Here is a 26,197-nt window from a genome sequence, read left to right as displayed (position 1 = left end):
TGCAAAAAAACTATATAAAAATAGCAGCAAATCAAATCCAGCAATATGTAAAATCTATAATGCAAGGGACTTCCAGCCAAGATGGTGGCATACAGACATGGCTTACCTCTTCACACAACCACATCAAAATTACAACTAAAATGTAGAACAACCATCACTCACAGCCATCAGAAATTGAGTTGAATGGAAGTCTGACAATTTGGAATTAAAGAAACCAAATTCTTCCAGACTGGTGGAGGGGAGGGGTACAGACTCAGAACTGGCTGGTCCTTCACCCATGTGTGGTAGATTAAAATTCAGGAGGGATATCCCACAAGAGGAGTCCCTACCCCACAAGAGGCCCCCCAGTCTAGGGTTCCAGAGCCAGGAAGATAAGTCCCCACAACTTCTGGCTGCAAAAACCAGTGGGTACTGAGTGGGTGGAAGAAACTTCTGGAGTTCCAAGCAGTTCCTCTTAAGGAACCCGCACACAGACTCACCTACTCAGACTCATTCCCTCTGAGCGCCAGCACTGAGGAAGCCTTTTAAAAGTGAACTGTTGGGCATCAAGGCGAGCAGAAGCCATTGTCCCTTTTCTAAATATTCCCTCCACAGAACCCACAAGCTGGTGCCATGTCTGAGACTCCTTCAACCTGGTGGACACTGTTTGCCCTGCCCCGGAGGTCCTCAGAGACTCTGCCCCTCCCAACTTACTGGCCCACCCAAGCTGCCTTTCCATATGAATGGCTGGTCTTGGCTCATGCTTCAGAACTTCCTAAATCCTCTCAAACAAGCAACAGCTGGCCTCAGTGAGCCCCAGACCCAGCACTAACAGCAGCCAGCCTAGATTCACAGCTTGGCTTCACCCGGGAATCTCCATGCCCAGCACAAGTAGCAGCCATTTAGGATTGCTTTATAGCTCAGGCAGGGTGGCACCAGGCAAAACATAGATAGGGGCTAACCTTGGCCTGCACAACCTGGGAAACCCCAGGGCCAACACACTCAGTCGACACCTATAGAGCACATTGGACCATCACCACCCTGCCCCTACACAGCTGTCCTCCATGGAGGGTAGGAGGACAGCTGTGTCCTTCTAAATAAATCACGATCAGAACAAATCACATCAGTACTAATCTATTCAAAAACACCACCACAAGAACCTCTCTTAATAACAAAGGAAATCTAGCTTTTGTGGAAGAGCTATAATTTCAACCTCCAGGGTGGAGATTGGTGGTAAGTGGTCACAGCCTGTCCTTGAAGCTGACTGGCCTGGATAAATCCCTCCCATTGATGTGCCAACACCATCCAAGGCTCAACTACAAGAGGAGGATGTACTCAGCCCACATGAAGGATACATCTTGGGCACCAAGCTTGAGTTATAGGGGAAGCTGTGCAACTGGACCCTATAGGAGACCTAGTACATTAGGCCACACAACCAACACACGGAGTCAAAGCTGCTCTACCTAATACATAGAAACAAATATCGGGATGCTCCCAAAATCAGGAGACAAAGAACCATGGCCCAAATGAAAGAACAGATCAAAAGTCCAGAAAAAGAGCTAAACAAAATGGAGATAAGCAATCTATCAGATGCTTAGGTCTAATCACTGGTTATAAGGATGCCCAAGGAACTTAATGAAGACCTCGACGGCATAGAAAAGATCCAGTCAGAAACAAAGGATACATGAATTGAAATAAAGAACAATTTACACAGAAACAACAGTAGAGAAGATGAAGCCAAGAATCAAATCAACGATTTGGAACATAAGAAAACAAAAACCAACCAACCAGAACAACAAAATGAAAAAAGAATGCAAAATATTGAGGATAGTATAAGCGGCCTCTGGGACAACTTCAAGAGGGTTGATTCACATTATGAGGGTTCCAGAAGGAGAAAAAAAGAGCAAGAAATTGAAAATGTATTTGAAAAAAAATAATGAAAGAAAACTTCCCTAATTTGGTGAAGGAAATAGGCATGCAAGTCCAGAAAGCACAGAGAATCCAAAATAAGATGGATGCAAAGAGGTCCATTCTAAGATACATCATAATTAAAGTGTCAAAAATTAAAGATAAAGAGAGAATCTTAAAAGCAGCCAGAGAAAATAAGTTAGTTATCTACAGTTCAGTTCCCATAAGATTGTCAGCTGATTTCTCAAAAGAAACTTTGCAGGCTAGAAGGGATTGTCGAGGAATATTCAAAGTCATGAAAAGCAGGGACCTACAGCCAAGATTGATATCTACTCAGCAAAGCTATCATTTAGAATCCAGTGACAGATAAAGAGCTTCCCAGAAAAGAAAAAACTAAAAGAGTTTATCATCACCAAACCATTATTATATAAAATATTAAAGGTACTCATTTAAGAAAAAAATCAAAACTATGAACAATAAAATGGCAAAAATACCAATTTGTCAACAATTGAAATAGTTTCAATTGTTGGGAGGGTGGGTGGGGGAATGGGTGAAGAGGTAAGAGGATTAAGAAGTACAAATAGAGACCTGGCTGTGTGGTTCAGTGTATTGAGCACCAGCCTCAGAACCAAAGGGTTCTATTGAGCACAGAACCAAACAGTTCATTCCCAGGCAGAGCACATGCCTGGGTTGGGGGCCAGGTCCCCAGCAGGAGGTGCTCGAGCAGGCAACCGCACACTGATGCTTCTCTCCCTCTCTTCCTCCCTTCCCTTCTCTAAAAATAAGTAAATAAAATCTTTTTTAAAAAGTACAAATAGGTAGATACAGAATACCCATGGAGATAGTAAAGAAAGGGAGTAGCGGAAAAACTTATACGCATGACCCATGGACGTGAACAGTGGTGTGGGCATTGCTTGAGGGAGTGTGGTATGCTGGCTGGAGGGAGGCAAAAGGGGAAAATTGGGACAACTGTAATAACATAATCAATAAAATATAATTGAAAATAAAATCTATAATGCATCATGAACAAATGAGATTTATCCCGGGAGTGCAAGGTTGGCTTAACAATAAAAAACCAATTAATTTAATTCACCATATGACAGAATGAAGGGGGGAAAACACATGACCATTTCAATAAGTACAGGTGGCAAAGCATCTGACATTTTTTTAACTTTCAGCAAACAAGAAATAAAAGGGAACTTCCGCAAACCAATAGAACTCATCTGTGTAGATATTTCTGATAATATACTTAGTAGCATAATAATGGCTACTTCCCCACTAAGACTGACAGAAAAGAAGTTTAATATAATTTCTCTACCCACTTTTATTCAGTATTTTACTGAAGGTGCTAGCCAGTGCCATAAGCAAGTAAAGAAAAGAAAAGTATATCAAGAAAGAAAGACTCCTGGCCAGTTGGCTCAATTGGTTGGAGCATCTTCCCATACACCAAAATGTTGTGGGTTCATGTTAAGGCACATGCAGGGGGCAACCTATTTGTGTTTCTCGCTCATATTGACTTCTGTCTGTCTCTCTCTTTTCTCTGTCTCTCCCCTTTCTTCCCCGCCTCCCCCCTTAAGATCAGTGAACATCCTCAGATGAGGATTTAAAAAAAGGAAATAGAATTATCTTTTGTTTCATATGACATCATCAAATATGTTTAACATTCTAAAATGTCTCGAAAAGAGCTACTTGAATTGATAAGTGAGTTTAGCAAGGTTGTGTGATGCAACATGTATACAAAAAAATCAATTATTTCTTTATAATAGCAATTGGAAAATAAAATTTTCATTTAAATGAGTAAAATTCATAAAGTTTTTAGAAATAAATTTAACAAAATATGTGCAAGGCCTCATTGAGAGAAAATCTTAAACATCTAAATAAATGAAGACATACACTGTCTATGTACATGGAACTCAAAGTTGTTAAGGTGTCCATTACTTATAAGAATGCAAAAAAGCCCATTTTTAAAAAATGCATAAGAGACTTAAATAGACACTTTACAGAAGAAGATACATAAACAGGTGGTAAGTTCATAAAAATGCTCAGCATCTTAGTCATCAGAGAAATGCAATTGAAAGCACAAAGAAACATCATTTCAGACCCCAGCAGAATGGCTACAAGAGGAGGATACAGAGAGAGAGGGAGGGAGAGGGAGAAGGAGAAGAAACCACTCAAATAGTTCATCAACAAAAGCCTGAACAATTGAATTATGTTTTATTCATACAAGGGCATATTGATTAATTAGCAATAAAAAGCAATAAGCACAACAACACAAACACATCTTAAATATTATGTTAATAAAAGTATTTAAATTATAAAGGAGTACATGTTTTATGATTCTTTTTATATGAAGTTCAAGGATAGCTAAAGTAATCTATGGTGATAAAGACAGAACAGTGTTTGTTCAAGGGGTGAGGAGTAGAGGTGGAAAGATTGACCTGCTAGGAGAACTTACAGCTATGGCAGACACTAAACATAGCCTAACTGCTAGTCAGATAAACTTAAATCCTTAGAGTAAAGGCTGGACCTTAATTCCATCTACCTAATACATCACATCTGTCTTTTTTTAAATTGTATTGTTGTTCAAGTACAGTTGTCTGCCTTTTCCCCTCACAACTCCCCCCACCTCAGCCATCCCCATCTCCCTCCCCTATTCCACCACCCCCCTTAATTTTGTTTATGTGTCTTTTATAGTTGTTCCTGACAACCCTTCCCCCGTTCCCCCATTATCCCCTGCCCCTGCCCCTCTGGTTACTGTCAGTTTGTTTTGTTGATTAGGTTCCAGTTAAAGATGAGAGATCATATGGTATTTGTCCTTCACCACCTGGCTTTCACTTGGCACAATGCTCTCCAGTTCCATCCATGCTGTCGCAAAGGGTAGGAGCTCCTTCTTTCTCTCTGCTGCATAGAATTCCATTGTATAAATGTAGCATTGTTTTTTTGATCCATTCGTTCACTGATGGGCACTTAGGCTGTTTCCAGCACTTGGCTATTGTAACTTGTGCTGCTATGAACATTGGGGTGCATTGGTTCTTTAGGATTGGTGTTTCAGTGTTCTTAGGATATAATCCCAGCAGCGGAATTGCTGGGTCAAAAGGCAGTTCCATTTTTAGTTTTTTGAGGAAATTTCATACTGTTTTCCAAACTGGTTGCTCCAGTCTGCATTCCCACCAACAGTGCACTAGAGTTCCCTTTTCTGCACATCCTCTCCAACACTTGTTTGTTGATGATGGCTATTCTCACCAGTGTAAAGTGGTATCTCATTGTGGTTTTAATTTGCATCTCTCTGATGGCTAGTGATGCTAAGAACCTTTTCATATATCTCTGGGCCCTTGGAATGTCCTCCTTGTAGAAGTGTCTGTTCAGGTCTTTTGCCCATTTTTTAAAATATATTTTATTGATTATGCCATTACAATTGTCCTATTTTGCCCCCTCCATTCCCCTCCACCGGCACCCCCTTCCCCCCCACATTCCCCCTCTTTAGTTCATGTCCATGTGTCATAAGTTCTTTAGCTTCTACATTTCCCACACCACTCTTACCCTCCCCCTGTCTATTTTCTCCCCACAGTCTATGCTACTTACTCTCTGTACCTTCTCCCCCCTTCTCCTCCTTCCACTCCCCTGTTGCTAACCCTCCATGTGATCTCCATTTCTGTGGCTCTGCTCCTGATCTAGCTGTCCTCTTAGTTTGCTTTTGTTTTAGGTGTGGTTGTTAGTAACTGTGAGTTTGCTGTCCTTTCACTGTTCATATTTTTTAACTCCCTTCCAGCCCCTTCTTGCCTGTAAGGTCTCTTTTGAGAAATCAGCTGACAGTCTTACGGGAACTCTTTTGTAGGTGACTGTCCCCTTATCTCTTGCTGCTTCTAGGATTCTCTCCTTCATTTTAATCTTGGCTAATGTAATTACGATGTGCCTTGGTCTGTTCCTCCTTGGGTCCACCTTCTTTGGGACTCTCTGAGCTTCCTGGATTTCCTGGAAGTCTATTTCCTTTGCCAGATTGGGGGAATTCTCTTTTATTATTTGGTCAGATAAGTTTTCCACTTGTTGCTGTTCCTCTTCCCCTTCTGGTACCCCTATAATTCGGATGTTGGAATGTTTAAAGATGTCCTGGAGAGGTTCCTAAGCCTCTCCTCATTTTTTTTGAATTCTTGTTTTTTCCTTCTTTTCTGTTTGGTTGTTTCTTTCTTCCTTCTGGTCCACTCCATTGATTTGAGTCCCAGTTTTCTTTCTATCACTATCGGTTCCCTGTGCATTTTCCTTCATTTCACTTAGTGTAGCCTTCATTTTTTCATTTAATTTGCTACCAGAATCAACCAGTTCTGTGAGCATCCTGTTCAACAGTATTTTGAACTGTGCATCTGATAGGTTGGCTTAGAAGTATTGTCTCTGGGGCTTTGAGCTGTTCTGTTTGAGCCATAATGTTTTGGTCTGGTTGCACCTGTTATGTATGAATGGTGAAGCCTTAGATGTTCACCAGGGCAGGGCAATCCTCCCCACAGCTGGGTTGTGACACTGTATGTGGGGGTGGGGTCAGAGAGGGAACAATGGCGCTTGCTCTGCTGTCTCTAGGATTTCAGTCCCCTCTGCTGCTTCCCACAAGCAAATTGGGCTCTTCTGGTGCTGGTTCCCGGCTGGGTGGGCTTGTGTATGTTCTAGAACCCTGTGGGTCTCTCCAATGAACTCTCCCGTGAGGCTGGGAGCCTCTCCTGACACCTCAACTCCCAAAAGTTTTTCCAATTGTTGCTTTTAGGCTTTATTTCCCATCGCTGGGGCCCTGGGTTGTGCAGTCTCTGTCACTGCTCGTTTTCTCCCTGGTTTATCTGCACACAAATGTGTGTCTGCAGTCAGCCAGCCACCTCTTGTTCCTCGTTTTCTCCCTGCACCCAGTTCTGCTAACCACTGCTTCTTCCTGCCAGAACCCCTCTCCACCGCCCCTCTTACCAGTCTGGATGAATGGTTTGTTGTTGTCGGACTTCGTTACAGTTCAGTTTTCTGTCAGTTCTGGTTGTGTTTTTGTTTCTAAATCTTTGTTGTCTTTAAATCTGGTTGTGCAAGGAGGTACAGTATTTCCACCTATGCCTCCATGTTGGCCAGGCATTTGCCCATCTTTTAATTGAGTTGTTTGTCCTGGAGTGGAGTTGTGTGAGTTCTTTATATATTTTGAAGATCAAACCCTTATCTGTGGTATCTTTGAAAAATGTTTTCTCATACAGTTGGTTCTCTTTTCATTTTAATGCTCTTTTCTTTAGCTGTGCAGAAGCTTTTTATTTTGATGAGATCCCATTTGTTTATTCTTTCCTTTATGTCTCTTGCTCTAGGGGACATATCAGTAAAAATGTTGCTGTGTGGAATATCTGAGATTTTCCTGCCTATGTTCTTCTGTAGGACTTTTATCGTGTCATGACTTATATTTAAGTCCTTTATCCACCTTGAATTTATTTTTGTGTACGGTATAAGTTGATGATCAAGTTTCATTTCTTTGCATGTAGCTGTCCAGTTCACCCAACTCCATTTGTTGAGGCTATTTTTACTCCATTTTATCCTCTGCCCCCTTTGTCAAATATTAATTGACTATAGAGACTTGGGGTTATTTCTGGGCTCTCTATTCTGTTCCATTGATCTATGTGTCTGTTCTTATGCCAGTACCAGGCTATTTTGATTACATCATATCATCATATCATATATATTTTTTTCAATAAAAACTACAAGACTATTAAAAGCTAAAAAAAAAAATCCCACAGCCTGAAGAGATAAACCAAGCGTCAGAACCAGACTTATACTTGACAAAGATTTTGGAATTATCAGACTAAAGATTTAAATAACTATGATTAATATGCAAAGATATAATTAAAAAGTGGACAATATGCAAAAACAAGTGGGCAGTATAAGCAGAGAGATGAAAACTCTAAGAATCAAAACCAAAAGCACTATAGCAGAGACAAAAATTGCCTTTGATGGGTTCACCAGTAGGCTGGATATAACCAAGAAAAGAATCAGTGAGCTTGAAGATACGTTAGTAGAAACGTCCCAAACTACATAGCAAAGAAAAAAGAATGAAATATATAACAGAATGTCCAAAAACTGGGGGACAAAGGCTAGACTGACCGGCTTCTAAGGGCGCCATTTGGCTCTGACTACACATGCCTCATAGCAGAAGCACCTTCCCTGCGCCATCTTGGCTTCTACTGGGAAGCGTCCAGCAGAGGAATTTCTCCTGTTGTTCTTACTTCTTCCCTGTGATGATTCTTCCTACCTTCTGCAGAGGGCGGAGGATGCCCTGGGGAGTATATGTATTATTCAATTCAGATACCTAGTCTATTATGCTGGATAATGTTTGATGCCCTTTGCTCCCTTCCTTCATTAATATCTAGCTACCTATGCTAACAAAACCAAAATAGAATTCAGCTAGAAATCAATTACAGGAAAATTTCTGAAAAATTCCCCAAATATGTGGAGATTAAACAACGTACTTCTAAATGGTGTGTAGGTTAAAGAAGTCTCAAAAAATTTTAAATATTTTGAACTAAATGAAAAAGAAAGTGAGATTCAGCAAAAGCAGTGCTTATAGGTAAATTTAGAGCATTGAATATATATTAGAAAAGAAGAAAGGTATCAGATTAATTATCTAAGTTTTTACCTCAGGAAACTAGAGAGAAGATCAAATTTAGTCTAAAGGAAAAAAAAACAAATAATAAAATTTTATGGAAGAAATCAATGAAGTTGAAAACAGGAAATTAACAGAGTTAATTATTAGAGTTTGCTGGAGAGACCTACAGGATCCTGGAGGGTGCACAAGCCCACACACCCAGGAACCAGCACCGGAAGAGCCCAATTTGCCTGCGGGAAGCAGCAGAGGGGACCGAGGTCTGAGAGAGAGCAGGGCAAATGCCATTCCCCCTCTCTGACCCCGCCCCCACATACAGTGTCACAACCCAGCCACAAGGGTCGCCCCGCTCTGATGAACACCTAAGGCTCCACCCCTCATACATGACAGGTGGGAACAGACCAAAACATTATGGCTCAAGAAGAACAGCTCAAAGCCCCAGAGCCAATATTTCTAAGCAAATAAGAGACAGCCAACCTATCAGATGCACAGTTCAAAATACTGGTGATCAGAATGCTCACACAACTGGTTGATTTTAGTCACAAATTAGATGAGCAAATAAAGGCTAAACTGAGTGAAATGAAGGAAAATTCACAGGAAACCAATAGTGATGGGAAGGAAACTGGGACTCAGATTAATGGAGTGGAGCAGAAGGAAGAAAGAAACAACCAAATAGAAAAGAAGAAAGAAACAAGAATTCAAAAAAATGAGGAGAGCCATAGGAACCTCCGGGACATTTTAAATGTTCCAACATCCAGACTATAGGGGTACCAGAAGGGGAAGAGGAACAGCCACGAGTGGAAAACTTATTTGAACAAATAATAAAGGAGAACTTCCCCAATCTGGCAAAGGAAATAGACTTCCAGGAAATCCAGGAAGCTCAGAGAGTCCCAAAGAAGTTGGACCCAAGGAGGAACAGACCAAGGCACATCATAATTACATTAGCCAAGATTAAAATGAAGGAGAGAATCCTAGAAGCAGCAAGAGATAAGGGGACAGTCACCTACAAAGGACTTTCCATCAGACTGTGAGCTGATTTCTCAGAAGAGACCTTATAGGCAAGAAGGGGCTGGAAAGAAGTATTCCAAGTCATGAAATCCAAAGACCTATAGCCAAGATTGCTCTATCCAGCAAAGCTTTCATTTAGAATGGAAGGGCAGATAAAGTGCTTCTCAGATAGGTCAAATTCAAGGAGTTCATCATCACCAAACCCTTATTATATGAAATGTTAAAGGGACTTATCTAAGAAAAAGAAGATAAAAATATGAACAGTGAAAGAACAGCAAACTCACAGTTACTAACAACCACACGTAAAACAAAAGCAAACTAAGAGGACAGCTCGATCAGGAGCAGAACCATAGAAATGGAGATCATATGGAGGGTTAGCAACAGGGGGGTAGGAGAAGGGGGGAGAAGGTACAGAGAATGAGTAGCGTAGACGGTAGGGGAGAAAATAGACAGTTGGAGGGTAAGAGTGGTGTGGGAAATGTAGAAGCTAAAGAACTTATGACACATGGACATGAACTAAAGGGGGGAATGGTGGGGGAGGGGTGTGCAGGGTGGAGGAGAATGAAGGGGAGAAGTACGACAACTGTAATGGCATAATCAATAAAATATATTTTAAAAAAATAGTTCTCTGCACTAGTGAGAAGATCTTTTTAAATCTTCTTTTCATGGTTAAGACAGACCTTTAAGTCTTGAGTTGTTATGCCTCTGGCTCCAAGCCAATGCCCCTACTTCACGCAGAGGAGAAGTCTTGTCTCCTGTCCCTATGCATGCATGGGAGCCACAAACCCCAGTCATCGGAGCTTATACCAGTAACTGCTCGCTATTATGGTAGTAACATTTCTCTTAGTTTCTGTAAGCTGGGATTTTCCTTCAAGAGAGAAAGCCTGCTTATATATTTAAATTATGGTCATATTTATTTTCCACTTCCATATGTTTGCTAGTAGGAGACCTATCTATATTTACTCAATCTGCCTTTTTTGCTGTAAATCAAGAGTCATTCTTATACTTGAATATTTTGACCCCCTTTAGACTACAGACCATGGATTATATTTCTAGGTCCTTGCACAATGCCAGATGCATGGAAGGTACTAACCAATGTGTGCTGACTGGCTTCTTTGCCACTCGCATTTTGATCGAGGGCATCAAGCCCAAGCTGAACTATGTACTCTATTGTAATCACATTTTTAACACCTTTTGCTCCCTAGTTCAAGACTCTCCCCTCTGAAATACCTAAATCACCCACAGAATATAACAAAAGTAGTACTGGTATTTCTAAGCCTCTGTGTTTTAAGTAAAAAAGAAATCAGACTTGGGAAGATTAAATGTCTTGTTTATACTATATAACTAATTTTTAGAATTATGGACTCATAGAAGTGACATTAAATATTCATTAGCCCAATTTCCTTATTTTATATGCAATATACACAGAATGCATTTTGCGTAAAGAGTAACTTGATCCAGATCAATAATTAATTGATAGTTGAGTAGGGACTAGAATTCAGATCTCTTGGTTACTGATCATGCGCTGTGCTCCTTCCCCACGGTGCTTGCCTTTACTTTGTTTTTTAAGGTTGTATTTATTTAATTTTAGAGAGAGGGGGAGGGAGGGAACAAGAGAGGGAGAAAAACATTGATGTGTGAGAGAAACATCTATTGGTTGCCTCTCACAAGCGCCCTAGCAGGCCCACAACCCAAGCCCACAACTCAGGCATGTGCCCTAACCGGGAATTGAACCGATGACCCTTCACTTTATAGGATAATGCTCAACCAAATGAGACATACTAATCAGGGCAGTGCTTGCCTTCACCACAGTCCGAGCAAGTGAGCATCTACTTCTGTTTGCTTGAAAATCCGTATACTGAAACATTTAATAACAGTGTTTTCTTTTATAAAATTGGTATGATGTCAATAACACTTCCCTACAGTCTTTCAAACTGTAATAATTAAGATTCCCAGAAATATTAGCCCCAATTTCAAACCTTTACTACACATTATGGAAAACTAAATGCAGAACATATGTGACATACACATCATACTGCTTGAGAAAATAACATAAAATACTAAAAATTTCAAAATGAAAAACATGTTTCTTCTCCTAAGCTAGACAAAATTAGACTCCATTTTCAAAAGTTTAGTTTGATGAAGTGGGGGAATAAAAATATGTTTTTTTAGTCAGAGAAATTCCATCAGGAAGCTCTAGTGTCTGGTTAATAGTCTTTAGGGGTTTAAAATACAGGCATCTCTTATTTGTCCCAGGCCAAAAAACTGAAATATTCAGGTGAAAATAAAGTTTACTCTTAAATAAGAGAAAAAATATTTAGGTAAGTTAATCCACTGTGGAGAAATTTTAAACAAATAATTATATAAAGTGTAATCATTGTTTAAGATAAAGGTTGTTCAATGTGAACTACTTACATATTTCAGGAAACTGGTTAATATCTTAATAAACTTCCTCAATGGTGTAGTATAATATGAATGTTAAAAAAGCAAATGCAGGAAGATATGGCAGTTCTTAAAACTTTCTGTTTCTGTTTCGAGCTAGTCAATTGAACTTAATGATTAAACCTATTGTAGACTTTCCATCTGATAAATTTTTTCAATCTAAAGGTCTAGGTCAATGGCATCTATTCAAGGTATAATTCAGGGAATGGAGAAAACTATGCACTAAATTATTTAAAAATTCATAGATTAAAAATAGTAGGCAGCGTTTATTGAGAGACTGTAGCATACTAGATATCATCTTAAACCTGTAAATGTGTTAACTCATTTTATTCTCACAATAGCCCCATAAGGTAAGGTTTATTATTCCTCCCATCAGGGGAAAACTGAAAGAAAAAATACTGAGGAACTTGCTCAGATTTACTCAGCTAGTCAGCGCTGGCATTGGAATTTGAACGCAGGCAGTCTGGCTCCAGACCTTTTGTTTTTTCTCCTACTCTTGTACTTTTGCCCCTAAACTCTAATGTATAAACTCTTCACCATCATATTCTATGGTAGATCTTCAATAACACGTCTTACCAAAGACTCACGGATGGTGGTTGCTTTCAGAATTTCAAATGAATATATCTAACACCTGGAAATCAAGGAAAACCCCACTAAGCTAAGGTTCTAACTCTTAAGTTAAGAAAGTGGCTTAAGGAGGGCGTGAGATCTTGTTTCCTGGCAGTTGTCATCAGTTTTGGCTCAAATAAACTAATACAAATGCTCCCCCAAAAAGTGACTTTTAAGATGGCATCAGCAATGTAAACATTATTAATTCTGACGTTAAAATAATTCATGCCCCTCGGCCAATTACATAACAAAATTTATTCCTCAAAAAATTGTCTTTGCTTTTATAGAAATTATTTTCTTGATTTGGAAGTGGTAATATGAAGAAGCGAGACAGGAGACCAGAAATGGACCAGAAGAGAGGTTTCCAACAGCAGGATTAAGACTGACACCACAGCTGCCTAAAACCTGGCTTCCTCTACCCAGAAAACACTTCTCCGGACCTTTTTTCCTTGAACCCCAAAGTGCACCCTGTCTTCCAGGAACAGTCCTATGAGCCTGGTTTATCATCGAATTTGTCTCTTGAGGAAGTGCTGTAATTCAGTAAAATGAAAGCCAAGTATCGGTGGACAGGTTATCTTCTGAGACCCAATAAACTCTCCTCTACCACTCTCCCACAACACCCATTTCTTATTGTGCAAGGGTTTCAATGCTATGGAGTCTAACCTTGGGACTCGGGAATATTTCAACTGACTGAAGTCTGTTGTCAGCCTGAGGCACAGGCAAGTCCTGTGATAGGGAATGGAGATTAGAGCAACTGGAGAGGAGGGTGAAAAGCAGTCAGGAGGGCAGAGAGCAGAAGTCCTAAGATCCAGAAGAGGCCTAATCATTGTTGCTAATCTGATATGAGGTAAAGAAAACATCTCCTACTGTTATGCTCATGGATATCTATGATCACTTCAGGCCTAGCTCAAGTTGGAAAATGTCAATGGAAAGACAGATAATAAAGCCTAATGATGTTTTAATTTTACTTTTATCACAGGCTTCTTGTGTTACAAGATTCTTGTTCCTGGAAGGATGACTCCAGGAGAGATGCAGCACCTTATATCTGTCCATTCTGAAGACACATATGATAAGTAGGATGTGATTCTAGGAAGAATGCCCAAAGTGAATAGGTTGGAGGGCTGTCAAAACTTAGATTTGCTCCAACACAAAAGCATCCTGCAAGATTGTTGAGCATAAGGTTAAACAAAAGAGGCCACAGGCAGTTGGAGAGAGATCTTAATGAAGCCAAAGTCACAGAAATGGTCAATATGTTGCATGGCCCGTACCAGAGGAAGAAAACTAAAATAGTGTCTGTGTTAATGATATAACCAAATCCAGAATTATAGTATTTTAATATTTTGAAGCAAATCACAAGAAATTGGGAACTGTTATTTCACTTCTGAATACAGCTATTTGAAAACTCTTAGTTTCTTTTCTTTTTTACATAATTCTTTTATTTACTCATTATTGGCAACTATATTTATTTTACTGTATTTATTTTACTATATTTATTTTATTTATTTATCTTTTATTTACTGTATTGGCAACTATATTTGAAGTACTATTTTAGTACAGGGAATATAGATTAATAAGTCAGGTCTCTGATTTATTCTAAGAGCTTTCATTTTAGAAATGGAGAGACAGAAAATAGCAAATGAATAATTAGGAAATCATGAGGTGATAAAAGACATGAAAAGAACATATGAAAGAATGAATGGGGTGATAGCCTTAGACTGGGTGGATAGGAATGGTCTCTTTGAGGAGGTAACATTTAACCTAAAACCTAAACCATCAAAGAAGGAGATAGGCATGTGAAACTCTGAAGGAAGAATTTTAGGCAACCTGATATCTTCAGACAAGAACTCCAAATCTTGAGGTCTGTTTGAAAATTGCAAAAGTCCCCAATAGTTATGAAAAAATTTCTACCACACAAAACTTCGAACACATAGGACATCTTGTTCCTGGGAGCATAAAGAGAGTAAGTATTACATTTGTTAATATGTAATGGGTTAATACACATTTGTATCTGTGTTTATGTTTATATTATTTATATGCATATAAATATATTTAAAACATATTATTTCAAAAATGTTGTGATGCTTTGGTAAAAAAATAGATAATTAATATTACAATGTTTTCATCAGCAGCATATAAAAGTGCCGAAGACTAAACTAGCAATCCTAAAAGAAGTCTCATCTATACACATCAAACACTGTCAGCTGCATCAGGACCAGAGCCTTGAACCAAGATCTTTTCTAAGCAGTCTTATTAAGTAATAGGAGCAGAATAAAACCCTCTTGTACACTACACAAAAGATCACTGGCTTTCTAGAGGTCATGTCTTGAAGCAGTTCTTTGATATGTAAACCAATGATTCACTTAAAAGACAAAAAGGTAAACTCACAGAGAATAATTAGATAGAAATGAGCACATCTGTGATTTATTTGATGGTCAGCAGATGTTGAGACTGTGTGCATGTGAAAAATCCTTCTACTAAAAGCAATTACCAGGATGAACAGGAAATAAGCTATGTTGCAGGCGATACAATCGGAATGTAACCCCTTTTGCTGTGCTAGACTAGAAAACCAACGGCAGATAGTCTTATAATATTGCAAAGGTGAGAGGAAGTGCTTTTGCCCAACAAAGCAGAGGTGGCAGAGTTACGGCAGTTACTCCAGTCAAAAATCTAGACACTGGTCAACGACTCCGAAACCTTAAAATTGAAGCAAGAGTACTAATCTACACTCTAGAAGCAGCATTAATAAAGTAGATCTCATTGACTTGAAGGCAATGCCATATCCCCAAGTGCCTAACTTTGCCGAGCAAAACAACAAAAATGCTCTGACTCTACTGATTACTGCCTATCTTTGTGAATTAGATTTTCAGCCACAGTTGCCTCAAAAGAAAAGATGAATTAATTGATTGGGTTACCATTATCTTGCTTCTAGTTAGGCAGAATAGTGTAGGTATAAAGAGCACAGATACTGGAGTCAGAATGACTAGATTCCAACCCAGACCCAGTACTTTCCAACAAGGTAAGCTTTAAAACATTCTAAGAGTCTCAGTCTCCCCATCTGTAACACAGATATAGTAATATCTGCCTCAAACGTGGTCATCAGGACCTGGCCTGTGTGGCTCAGTTGGTTGGGCATCATCTTGCAAATCACAAGGTCCCATGTTTGATTCCGGGTCAGGGCATATGCCTGGGCTGCAGGTTCTGTCCCCAGATGGGGTGCATATGGAAGGCAGTCAATTGATGTTTCCGTCCCTCTCTTTTTCTCTCCCTTCCTCTCTCTCTTAAATAAATAAGTGGTTATCAGTATTAAATAAGGTTTGTGAAATTTTTTGCATAGTACCTAGAATATAGTAAGGATTTTTTCAATTGTCAGTTTTATAATATGAAATAACAAAATGCCCATCATTCCTTAAAAAATGGATTTAAACAATTAATTTCTACATTATATATTTGTAATTATATACAAATTACAATATATAATTTACTATATCCAAGTAAAGAAAGGGACCAAAAGGAGACCATTCAATAATTACATAAGGTGGAACGAGACGAGATAGAGTAGAATGAGTGGAAGGGAGCGTAGTGAAAGGAACCCAAATTTTACCCAAACAAAACCTGAATAAAATGCACAAGGCAAAAATGTAACAGCAAGCAATATCAGTCGTTCAATCTTTCTCTTTAAATGATAGTAGTAACGCCTCCTATTTAAATCGGTTTACCCAAAACCCTGAGGGGTGTCCCTTATAAAAAGAGCCAATTGAAATTCTGCTTAGAGCAAGGAAACGCTTCTCTTTTCTGAGGGGCTGGCCTGCTTCCGCGCGGGACCTTTGTTACTTACTCTGCTTGGGGTGGGGCCTCAGCCCCCAGGAAGCTCAGGGATGTGTTTCGGGTTTATTTTTAGCAACTCCCCCCCACGCTCCCAGCCTTTGACTTTCATATACTCTCTGTTCCCCGCCCCGTCCTCTTTTCTAAGATATGTGTGCACTTTGGTCCTTGTTTTGAATGGCTCTGTTGTACCTGGGTCCTTTATAAGTCACCACAAATTTCCCTTTAAAAGTAGATGTCGTGTAAAGGAAGGAAGGAAAAGAGGAAGGAGAGAAGTTGTTTACTTTTTAAGTTTACTGTTAAATAAGGTCTTATAAATTTAGGAGCCCTAATCAGCCAAACTCAAGAGCTCACAATGTTTTTTTTAACTTACTTTATAAGCCTTAAACAAACACATAAAAATACATTTTCCTCGAGTTGAAATTTTACTGTTTCTGTCTGATAATTTTCTCACGCTAGTTCTGTAAAGTCTAATTGATTCAGTATTCTTGAAGCACTGTTCCTCGGGGCGGGGGCGGGGGCGGGGGGGGGGGGACACCAGGCCTGTTCCCAGCTCCCGCGCCCTCGGCCGCCAGTGCCCGCGACCCCTGTCGTCCCCCACCGCGGACCTGCGCAGCCCGGTATTGGCTCCTCCTTGCTCCCCGCCTTCCCTCCTCCGCAGGTCCCTTCCCAAAGGCCAAACCGCCTTTTCTTCTGCCCTCTCCTGACCGTCGTTATTTACCCTTACTTACTCTGCTTCTTTAGAAACCTAAGTGTCTTTCACAAAAGGGGAGTGCCGAGCACGTCCAACTTTGATCCCCACACAGAGAACCTGCCCGAGGGAGCCGTGCAGTATGGGGGTCGCAAAGCCTCTGTTGCGAGTTTCTGGGGCTCCCCTTCCACGTCGCTGTTTCCCACAGTGCCACCCTCCCCGCCCCCTTTCCCGGGCCGGCTTCTATCTAGCGCAGAGCAGGTGACTAAAAAATATTTGTTGAATAACCAGGAGAAGTGTTTTTTTTTAATTACCGGAATTTTTTAGTAGTTTTCTATACTTGAAAAGGGAGAATTTTGTGCGCATGCCATATTTTATTTACAGTCCTAGAGAAAATACTCTTAAACTTCCTTCTTGAAATGAAATTTCACTCCAGGTATGTTTATTTGTGTATGCGTCTGTCCATAACTATTTTCCTCTCTTAAATTTAGCTAAACAAATCCAAACATGCTATTAATGATTTTAATGATTGCTCTCTACTCAATCTGGGGTTAAAAGAGCTTAAAGAGGCCAATTCAACCGTGTCATGCATCACCTTGCCCACTCACACATGTCGTCATGTGTGCACAACAGTACGCCAGCGAGCAATCGACCCTTGTTCTCTATATTTCGTGAACAGCAAGGTGGTGGGCAGCCTCAGCCTCCACACAGCACTTTTCGGTACTGTGGCAGGTGTCAGGGACGGAGGCTCAGTGCCTTCTCTCACTCTAAGTTAAACATAGTAGAACCACATTACCTCTCTGGATCCTGACCACGGCCCTCCAGATGCCCAGTCCCAAAATGATGGCGGTCAGCAGCCCACACACAACGGCCACCAGTGTCCTGAGGTCACACGCTCGACAGGAAGCCATGGGAACCCAAACCAAAGATCCAATCCTGAGTGAAAGCAGCTGGCTTCTCTTCTTCTCCAGGAAATTTAATCAGAAACTATTCCAAAAATAAAAATAACTTTTTCTTTCAGGCATCTATCAGGCAGATATCCTCACTTTCAAAAAAATTTGAGCATAATCAGGCAGGACGCAGTTCCAATCACCCAATGACAGGTGCAAACTTGGCTGGCAGTTTCTTCACCTTCACTGAATGAAACATGAAAAAAGTGATTGGAGTGCAGGAAAAAAAAAAGATAATCAGGGCAATAAAGAAGAAAGGGAGGAGATAGGTAACAGGGTCAAAGGGTGAATGTCCTGACAAGCAAGGAAGGAAGTGGGGAAGGGAACAACATGAAATTTTGCCAGAGAGGACATCAGAAGGGCAGTGGGCCTGTCAGTGACCCATGGCTCAGCTCCCTGCGCTTTCGTTAGGGGGCTCTAGTAGAACACAGACTCCTTGGAGGGGAATGCAGTAGGTTGTCAACAAGAGGTTGCAGAGCGATACCAACACCTGAGCCCAGTCCTTGCACTTCATAAGGAGTCCAAGCTTGGGCAGCTGCAGGTGGCAGGTGGGCGTCATGGGCACAGCGTGGAACGCACTGAAGCCCAAGTTACAAACTCTCTGTTGTGGGCTGAATCCTGTCCTCCTAAGGATTCATAGTCTGAAGGCCTGACCCCCAGAGCCTAACGCTGTGACCTTATTTGCAAATAAGGTTGTTACAGAGGTAATCAATTCAAAATAAGGTCATTATGGTGGGCCCTAATTCAATATGACTGGTGTCCTCATAAGATGAGGAAATTTGGACACAGGAATTTTGTATTTCTTTTGTGATTTGAAGTTTTCACCTTATTCATTTATTGTAGTTTCAATTATAATATCTACATCTATTATTTCTTCAATAACAAAAGGAAGCATTTTCAATAATTAATATATGTAAGAGAAAATACCAAGCACTGTGCTCTGCATTTTACATATCTTTATCTCACTTACCCATTTTCTGTACAATAACCCCATTGTGGGGGCGACTTTCCTCACAAGTCCCCCCATGTGCCATGGATCAGAGTAAACATGACTGAGACATGATCTGCTTGGGGAGGAGAAATAGCCAGTTCCCCAGAGGAAAAAGGCCTTGAGCAGTGGCCAGTTTCTCAGGGGGAAAAGGCGTTGAGCCCCTTCCTCCAAGGACTTTTATTGAGTTGTAATACAAAGGAATACAGGGTGGCAAGGATCAAACAGTAGATAGTCAGAGTCTGTCAGGCAGAGAGTTTTAGAGTTTCTTGCTCAAACCCTTAACATATGAATGAAAGCACTCTTAGCAGAGCATATTTCGCAGGTTTATCAGGAAGTCTCTGTGATGTCAGATTTTCCCCCAGGACACGCTCTAGCAAGGCAAGGAGCTGCACCTCTCCCCAACAAGTATTCAGGCTTAAGGGGATTAGAGCCAGGAAGCACTTCTTCCAGAGAACGTGGTGACTCAGGCTATGTCAAAGCAGAAGAGGGGGGTGGGCAAGAGTCCATTGCTCCCTCTTTGTTGCAGCGCCCCCAGTCCTTCCATGATGGCCTCCCAGTTGATCGAGTCTGGCTGAGGTTGCCCACTGCTCTGAGGGGTCTTACCCGTCATTGACTTCCCACCAAGTGTTGGGGGCAGGGAGGGGAACTGAGGCAGCATTTGCTACCAGAGACAAGCTTTGTCTCCTGTGGCTCACATTCCAGAGGTCATTCATTCATCCTTAGCCACAGGGGGTAGAGTTACAATTCCTAGAACAAGGCAGATTGGTCCACAACACCCCATATAACAAGATATTTTTGCCCTTTGCATGAATGGAGAAAGGAGACTTGGGTAGGTATTAGTCTAAATGAAGCTCTGTAGTTAAGGTGCTTTGGGCAACCCTAGGTTACACAGAGGCAACAGTTTCCTTCCACTGTTTTTTTCAGAGCCTTTAATATGTTCATGAACATTGTGATCTGTAAAGTTCTTAGCATTATTTAACCACAGAATCCTCTTCTTGGGAAGACGCTTTCACAGCTGGCATTCCTAGAACATGCTGTGGAGACCCCATCCTGTGCAACCTGCAGAGTGGTCTTGGCTCAGGTCTAGGACTGCAGGAACTGCTTGCTCATGGGGCCCATGCTTATCGAATGGCACTGGTGTTTTTCTCTTGTGGGGTTCCAAATACTTTGAAGAGGTTATAGTCTAGTGACAGAAGAGCTGCTTTGGGTAGTGCCCAGACATTCTCTTCTATAATTGCTAGAAGCGCTGGAGTCCTGGGATGCTACAACAACCATAGCTTCTTGGTGCTTCTGTGTCTTCATCTGTATGTCCACTTTCCAGGTAGGAACTTTAGAGATTCATGGAATGGAAGACATCCCTAGGCACAGAAATTTAGATGTTGACATATAAAGGTGTGAATTTCTATTGGCTAAAGACAGTATATAAAGTCATTAATTTTTATACACACGTATGTCAAGATGACAACAAAGAAAAAGAAAAAGTTTGAATAGTTCACTGCGTTAGGTGCTGAGGATAAAATAGTGAACGAAGGAGGGAAGGTGCCCACTCTCACACAGCTTAGACTCAGGGAAACCTGGGTTTGTACTGACCTTGTCTCTAGTTTGCCCTGTGACCATGGGCAAGCTGTATCAGCAACTGAACTTCTGTTTCTTCATATTTTAAGCAACCTAGCTGAGGCCTTCGTTCCTTATCATTTCAGTTCTAATGTTATTAGTCAAGGAAGAACAAGGTAGGTGTCTGTGGGGATAGAGAGAAGTGCTAGCCCAGAGCAGATGCTAGAGCTCAAGGGGGTAAGGAGGGAATTTACAAGGGGAGGGCAAAGTGTAAGAGGAGAGCCCAAGAAGTTTTGATAAGACATCCATCATGCAATGGGCACAAGCAGCCTGCCATGGGGCATCAGAACCAAGGAGTAAGAAAGGTGTCCAGGTAATAGACAGCCCAATGTGGGAAATCAAAGCCAGAGCAGGTAGAGGAAGGCATTCCTTCAGAGAGGCCCAGAGGGGTCAGGAGGACAGACAGGTGCACCAGTGGGCTGGAGGGGTGGGAAGTCAGAGCCACAGTTAGTGAGGAGGGTGTCCATATGGGGTGGCAAACTAAAATAGGGAGTCAGACCACAAGCAGAGAGAGAAGGGTGTCAACACATGGATGGGAGTCAGGGGGAGAAGATCAGAGATTGGTTATATACTATATGATCAATCAAACAGGTAAACATACAAGAATAATTGGAGTAATTTTTTTTACTCTAGCATAATGGGTTACAAATATAAAAGGGAACTTGGATTCTATAAGAATTTGAAAACAATCACAATACGGGCAACATTGTGGATGAGACAAGAGAAATTTACAGGGACTATGGACTGTCCTGTGGAGGAAAAGGGATGGCAAGGCTTCTCTCTCAAAAGCAGAAAAGCCTTAGGGTGCCTCAGCCACTCTCTCAAGGGGAGAGCACTCCAACCCTTGCCTTGACAAGCTTTTATTGCTTTTCTGGGCACATTACATGATGGTCCTCATTCACTATGCACAGGTTCACTTTAGGTGGTTACCTTTTACAGAAAGCAAAGGAGAGGATGGTGCTAATCATATCACAAAAGAGTTATATTTGCAATTGCAAAGACAAAAGTGGTTGAACCAGTTACACTCCATACTGAGGAGGTTAAGCACAGACTTTAGGAAGTTACAGTAAGCACTTTCTGCCTCAATTCAGGGTGAGGGAGTTTTAGCAAAAGCAAGTCTCATAGCAGCCAAGGTACAATGTAGGCCTGATTCCCCACCGGAGAACCTATCTGTGGGAGTGGGTCCTATGCATCTCCAAGTGGGAGCTGGGCCCATGCCACACAGAATGGTCTCCTATATAATCGGGAATATGAAGAAAAATCATGAAGTGAACTCTGAAGAAGGCATGTCCTCCAGGGAAGATGGCCGTCAGATGAATGCATGAATCAGTCACAAACTTATTATTCAAAAGAGGAAGACTTAGGGCTACAACAAAGACAAGTGTTTCAAAGGAATGGGTGTGATGTTACTTTTTGTTTCTAATACTTGAACTAAATAATTCCATGTGCCTTAAAAAACACCTGTAGTGTTGGGTTGAAATTGGATGTATGATAAATACAAATTCATGGTTTTCAATAGATCCATATATGTATATAAAAGTAATATGTATATATTAATATGTATTCAATAGAAATATTTAGATGCAGGTTAGGCAAAAGTAGATTTATAGTTGTTTGTATAGAAAATAATGTAATAATTTAAAATAATAAAACAAGAATAAACTCTCTTTCATGTATTCACCCAACAATGAACCTACTTTTGCCTCCCTGTATATAAGCAATATAGAAGTAAACATAAATGCAAAACTGTGTTAATACACAAATTTATATATTTTCAATTCATAACATATATCACAAACTTAAACACATACATTCTCTAGCTCTGGTCATTGATAGGGTTGGGAAGCAATAACAATCCACTAGCAGTGAGCACACCCGAAGTCCAGATCTTGATTTCTAAAAATAATTTTCTATGGAAAGGAACATGGCTTTTTTTCTGGGGAAAAGTCATCCTTGGATGTTCCAGGGAACATCCAAGGATGACTTCTCATATCTATGCCAGAAAGCAAAGACGTATTCAAGGAGTAATGGGTACACGTCAAGTGGACACAGAATCCAGCATGCAGTGGCAATTTGAGCATCAAAATAAATCATTCTTATGACATATTATAAACCATTAAATAAAATAGAAAGTCTACTGAATCTGAAATTCCAGGGCTGTGGCCCAGCATTTTGTGTTTTGACTAGTGCTCCAACCTGATGCCCACTGAAGTTCCGTCTCCACTGTTTAGGGTAATTCTCCAAAAGGGAGTAAATCGAATCTGCAATGAACTAGTAAATAGCAAGAGATTAAATGGCTTTTTGCATCATAGGACATTCCTTTGTTAATGCTTATGGGAAATCTCAGGGCTTTAAAGATTAACGGATATTCAGGTAAAGGTATGGTAAAGGTCATAACAAGCCGATATTTTTGTCATCTGTGAAACTACTATTCTTTGATCTATCTTATTTATTTAACCAGTTTTTTTGTGGATTTATATCCAGAAGTGTCAAGAAGTTCTGAAATCTCTTTTATAGGCGCACATTGTTTTATTGCACTTCACTTTATTAAGCTGCATAGATGTGGCATTTTTTTTAATACACAAAGGCAAGACTTTCTACCAGCAAAAAGATTACAACTTCCTTTTTTGAAATACCGGCTTTAATACAGTTGTTTGGAGTAGAACCCACAATATATTTGAGTTATGCCTGTATTTCCCTGTTCTCCGGACTATGACCCCACAGAGAGTTAAGCGCACAAACACCTGCTTACCTTATCTCCCATGACATTGATGACAAAGGCCGATCTCAACTTTCCCATGTCTTATACCTTAGAAATGAGCTGGTAGGTTTCTCCACTGGAAAGCCTCCTGGAAACTTTTGCTACTCCTTCATTATTGAAAACCTGTAAATTCACCTGTTTATATATCCCTACAACCCTACCACTCTCTTTTTCTACCTGGTGGTCAATGAAGTGCAGGGAGAAAGGTATTGAAAAGGCTTTTCTTAACCAGGTGACTGAACCTTCCTTGTGCCTTCTTGCTTTTCTCTGCTCTACACACTTTGTTCTTCTTGGCTCCCCAGAGCCAGGTGCTCAGATAGCCTCTCCAGGGCAGATCATCTCCTGGAGGGAAAATTAGCATCTGTCTGTGAAAAGTGACTCACTTAACACTAGAAGTTTGTTGCCTATGAAACTAAAATATGTACCCATGGAAGATGCTAACCTCTGATTAATGTGACCCTGAATTAACCTCTCTGTGCCCCAGAGGATGAAAAGGAACCCTCAAATTCTCCTTTTAGTTTTAGATCTACTTCTGCATCTTGCTCCCAAGAACATCAATTCCTCTCTTCATCTCTTCTGACTTGTTCCTTATATTCTTTTTTCCATTTTTCCTCTTTATTTCTTCCCTTCAACATCCCCCAAATTTGAGTTGGTGGGCATAATATGGTCAAGACTGAAAGAGGAGAGAAATGATTGATATGGTTAGCTTAAGAAGTATAGGATAGTAAATAATTTGAGTCAGACCACAAGCAGGGAGAGAAGGGTGTCAACACATGGATGGGAGTAAATAATTTGATTTTCTTATTTTCCTTCTAGAAAGCTTGATTTAGGTGAAAGGCAAATCCAGAATTTATAGTAACTAGAGAATAGCTCCAGCCAAAAAACACTAGTCCCATTAAACACTAGTCCTTCTGAAAATAGTAGTATGAAATCATAAATTTATCTGAGGCAAGATCTGATATTTTCAATGTCTTGTACAAACTCACATTATTATTTATACCATAACAATATAATATTCTGGATCCTAAATCTCTCTATTTAGAAAAATTATTTTACAGAAATCATTGATGCAAATAGCAATACTCTATTATAACACAACAGACTCCTTCAAAATGTAGTATCTTCAAACCCAACACCATTTATTTGCTCCAGATCAGGTAGTTTGGACAAGACTCAGAAGGGGTGACTGTGTACCACATGCTCATTTAACCAAGTCATCTGAAGTTTCACTGGAGCATCGAGGATCCGAGATGGCAGTTCTCACATGTCTGGGGTCTCAGCTGAGATGACTAAAAAGGCCAGCTTGGCTGGATTTCTGCCTACCTCATGTTTTGTCCTCCTCCAGGGCTGCCTCCTCCTTGAAGCCTTTCTAAGAGACTAGCCTTGCCTTCTTCACATGGAGGCTGGGCTTCCAAGACCGTAACCTGCTCAGTCAGTGGCACTTTTACTACATTCTACTGGCAGAGAAAATCACCAGGCCAGCCCAGATTCAATGTTCATGGGGGTGGGGGGTGGGGGTGGGGCTATAAAAATGGATGAATTTAAGGAGGCAGAATTCATTGGGGGGTTATGATGTTTCATTTCACATGTCATCTTGGCTAGGTCATGGTACCTAGTTATTGGTCAAACATTATTCTAGATGTTTCTGTGAAGGTATTTTTTAGATGAGGTGAATATTTAAATCTGTAGACTTTGAATAAAGCAGATTACCCACCTCCAAGCAGTTGACGACCTTAATAGAAAGTGACTGAAAGAGGCGCAATTCCGCGGGCAAACTGCCTTGGACTCAGACTGCAGCATCCGCTCTTCACCCACCTTCTTAAGAGCCTAAGAGCTTCCCCCACAGGTTTTGGAGTTGCCAACTTCCACAATCACATGAGCCAATTTTTAAAAATAAATTTCTGCTTGTCTATCTCACTGGTTCTGTTTCTGGAGAACCCTGACTAATACAGTGACCATTTTGCAATGTGTACCATACACCTTCCAGATAAGGTTTATAATCCCCAGAAAACTTAATAATAGTGTGTGATGCTCAACAATCTTGTGATCTAGTTAGACAGAAGCCATATAAAATTTGGAGCACACCAAAAATCACAATGCAGAAATCACTACGTGGTAAATGATTTACTCTGCAAGTGTCTACCTGAGGAAGATTGGAATGAGCAGTTAAGGAAACTTGCCAGGCTGGGTGGGGGCCATAAAACAGCATAAACATATGACCCCGCCAAGGCATCATCAGGGCACTCAGTGATGACACTACATTTGATAGTTGGCAACAAAATTTGGGAGATATAATTTATATCTTCATGCCTGGCACTTGTCAGAGTGCCTTTACCATACCATCTTCAGCTGTAAATACATGCATTATTTTGAAGTCTAAAAAAATTAAGCTTAAATGTTAAAGTCATGGATGCATTAGTTTTCTTTGATGGCTATAATAAAGTACCACAAACTGAGTGGCTTAAACAACAGATTTAATGTCTCACAAGTCTGGAGACTAGAAGTCCGAGATCCAGTTATCAGTAAGGCTGCCTTGGCCCCTCTGATGGTGCTAAGGGAGAATCCGCCCCAGCCCTCTCACGTAGCTTCTGGCAGTTTGCTGGGATCTTCGGCATTTCTTAACTTGTAGACACGGCACCCTGATCTGTGCCTTGGTATTTACATGGCATTCTGCGTATTTATGTTTGTGTCCAAATTTCCCATTTTTAATAAGGACACCAGGTGTATTTGCACTGGGGCTCACTCTACTCCAGTATGACCTCATCCTAACTAATTAAATCTACAACAATGCTCTTTTCTCTTTTTTAATTAAAAAAAT

General features: G+C 40.6%; 1 protein-coding gene across 1 annotated transcript in view; it reads right to left on the bottom strand.

Moving 5' to 3' along the window:
* ADGRG7 (adhesion G protein-coupled receptor G7) overlaps positions 1-18,062 on the bottom strand; it is a 70,141-nt gene extending 52,079 nt beyond the window's left edge. Inside the window, exon 1 of the mRNA XM_037058948.1 lies at positions 17,860-18,062. Coding sequence (XP_036914843.1) covers positions 17,860-17,974 — 115 coding nt within the window. The 5' untranslated portion in view covers positions 17,975-18,062. The remainder of the gene's footprint in view (positions 1-17,859) is intronic.
* Positions 18,063-26,197: the final 8,135 nt, after the last annotated feature.

The sequence above is a fragment of the Sturnira hondurensis genome, unplaced genomic scaffold (genome assembly GCF_014824575.4).
Source record: "Sturnira hondurensis isolate 20B ecotype Veracruz unplaced genomic scaffold, ASM1482457v3 Scaffold0010428, whole genome shotgun sequence".
Lineage (NCBI taxonomy): Eukaryota > Metazoa > Chordata > Mammalia > Chiroptera > Phyllostomidae > Sturnira > Sturnira hondurensis.
Note: the sequence above shows the minus strand (reverse complement) of the source record. Positions and strands in the feature narration are given on the sequence as shown.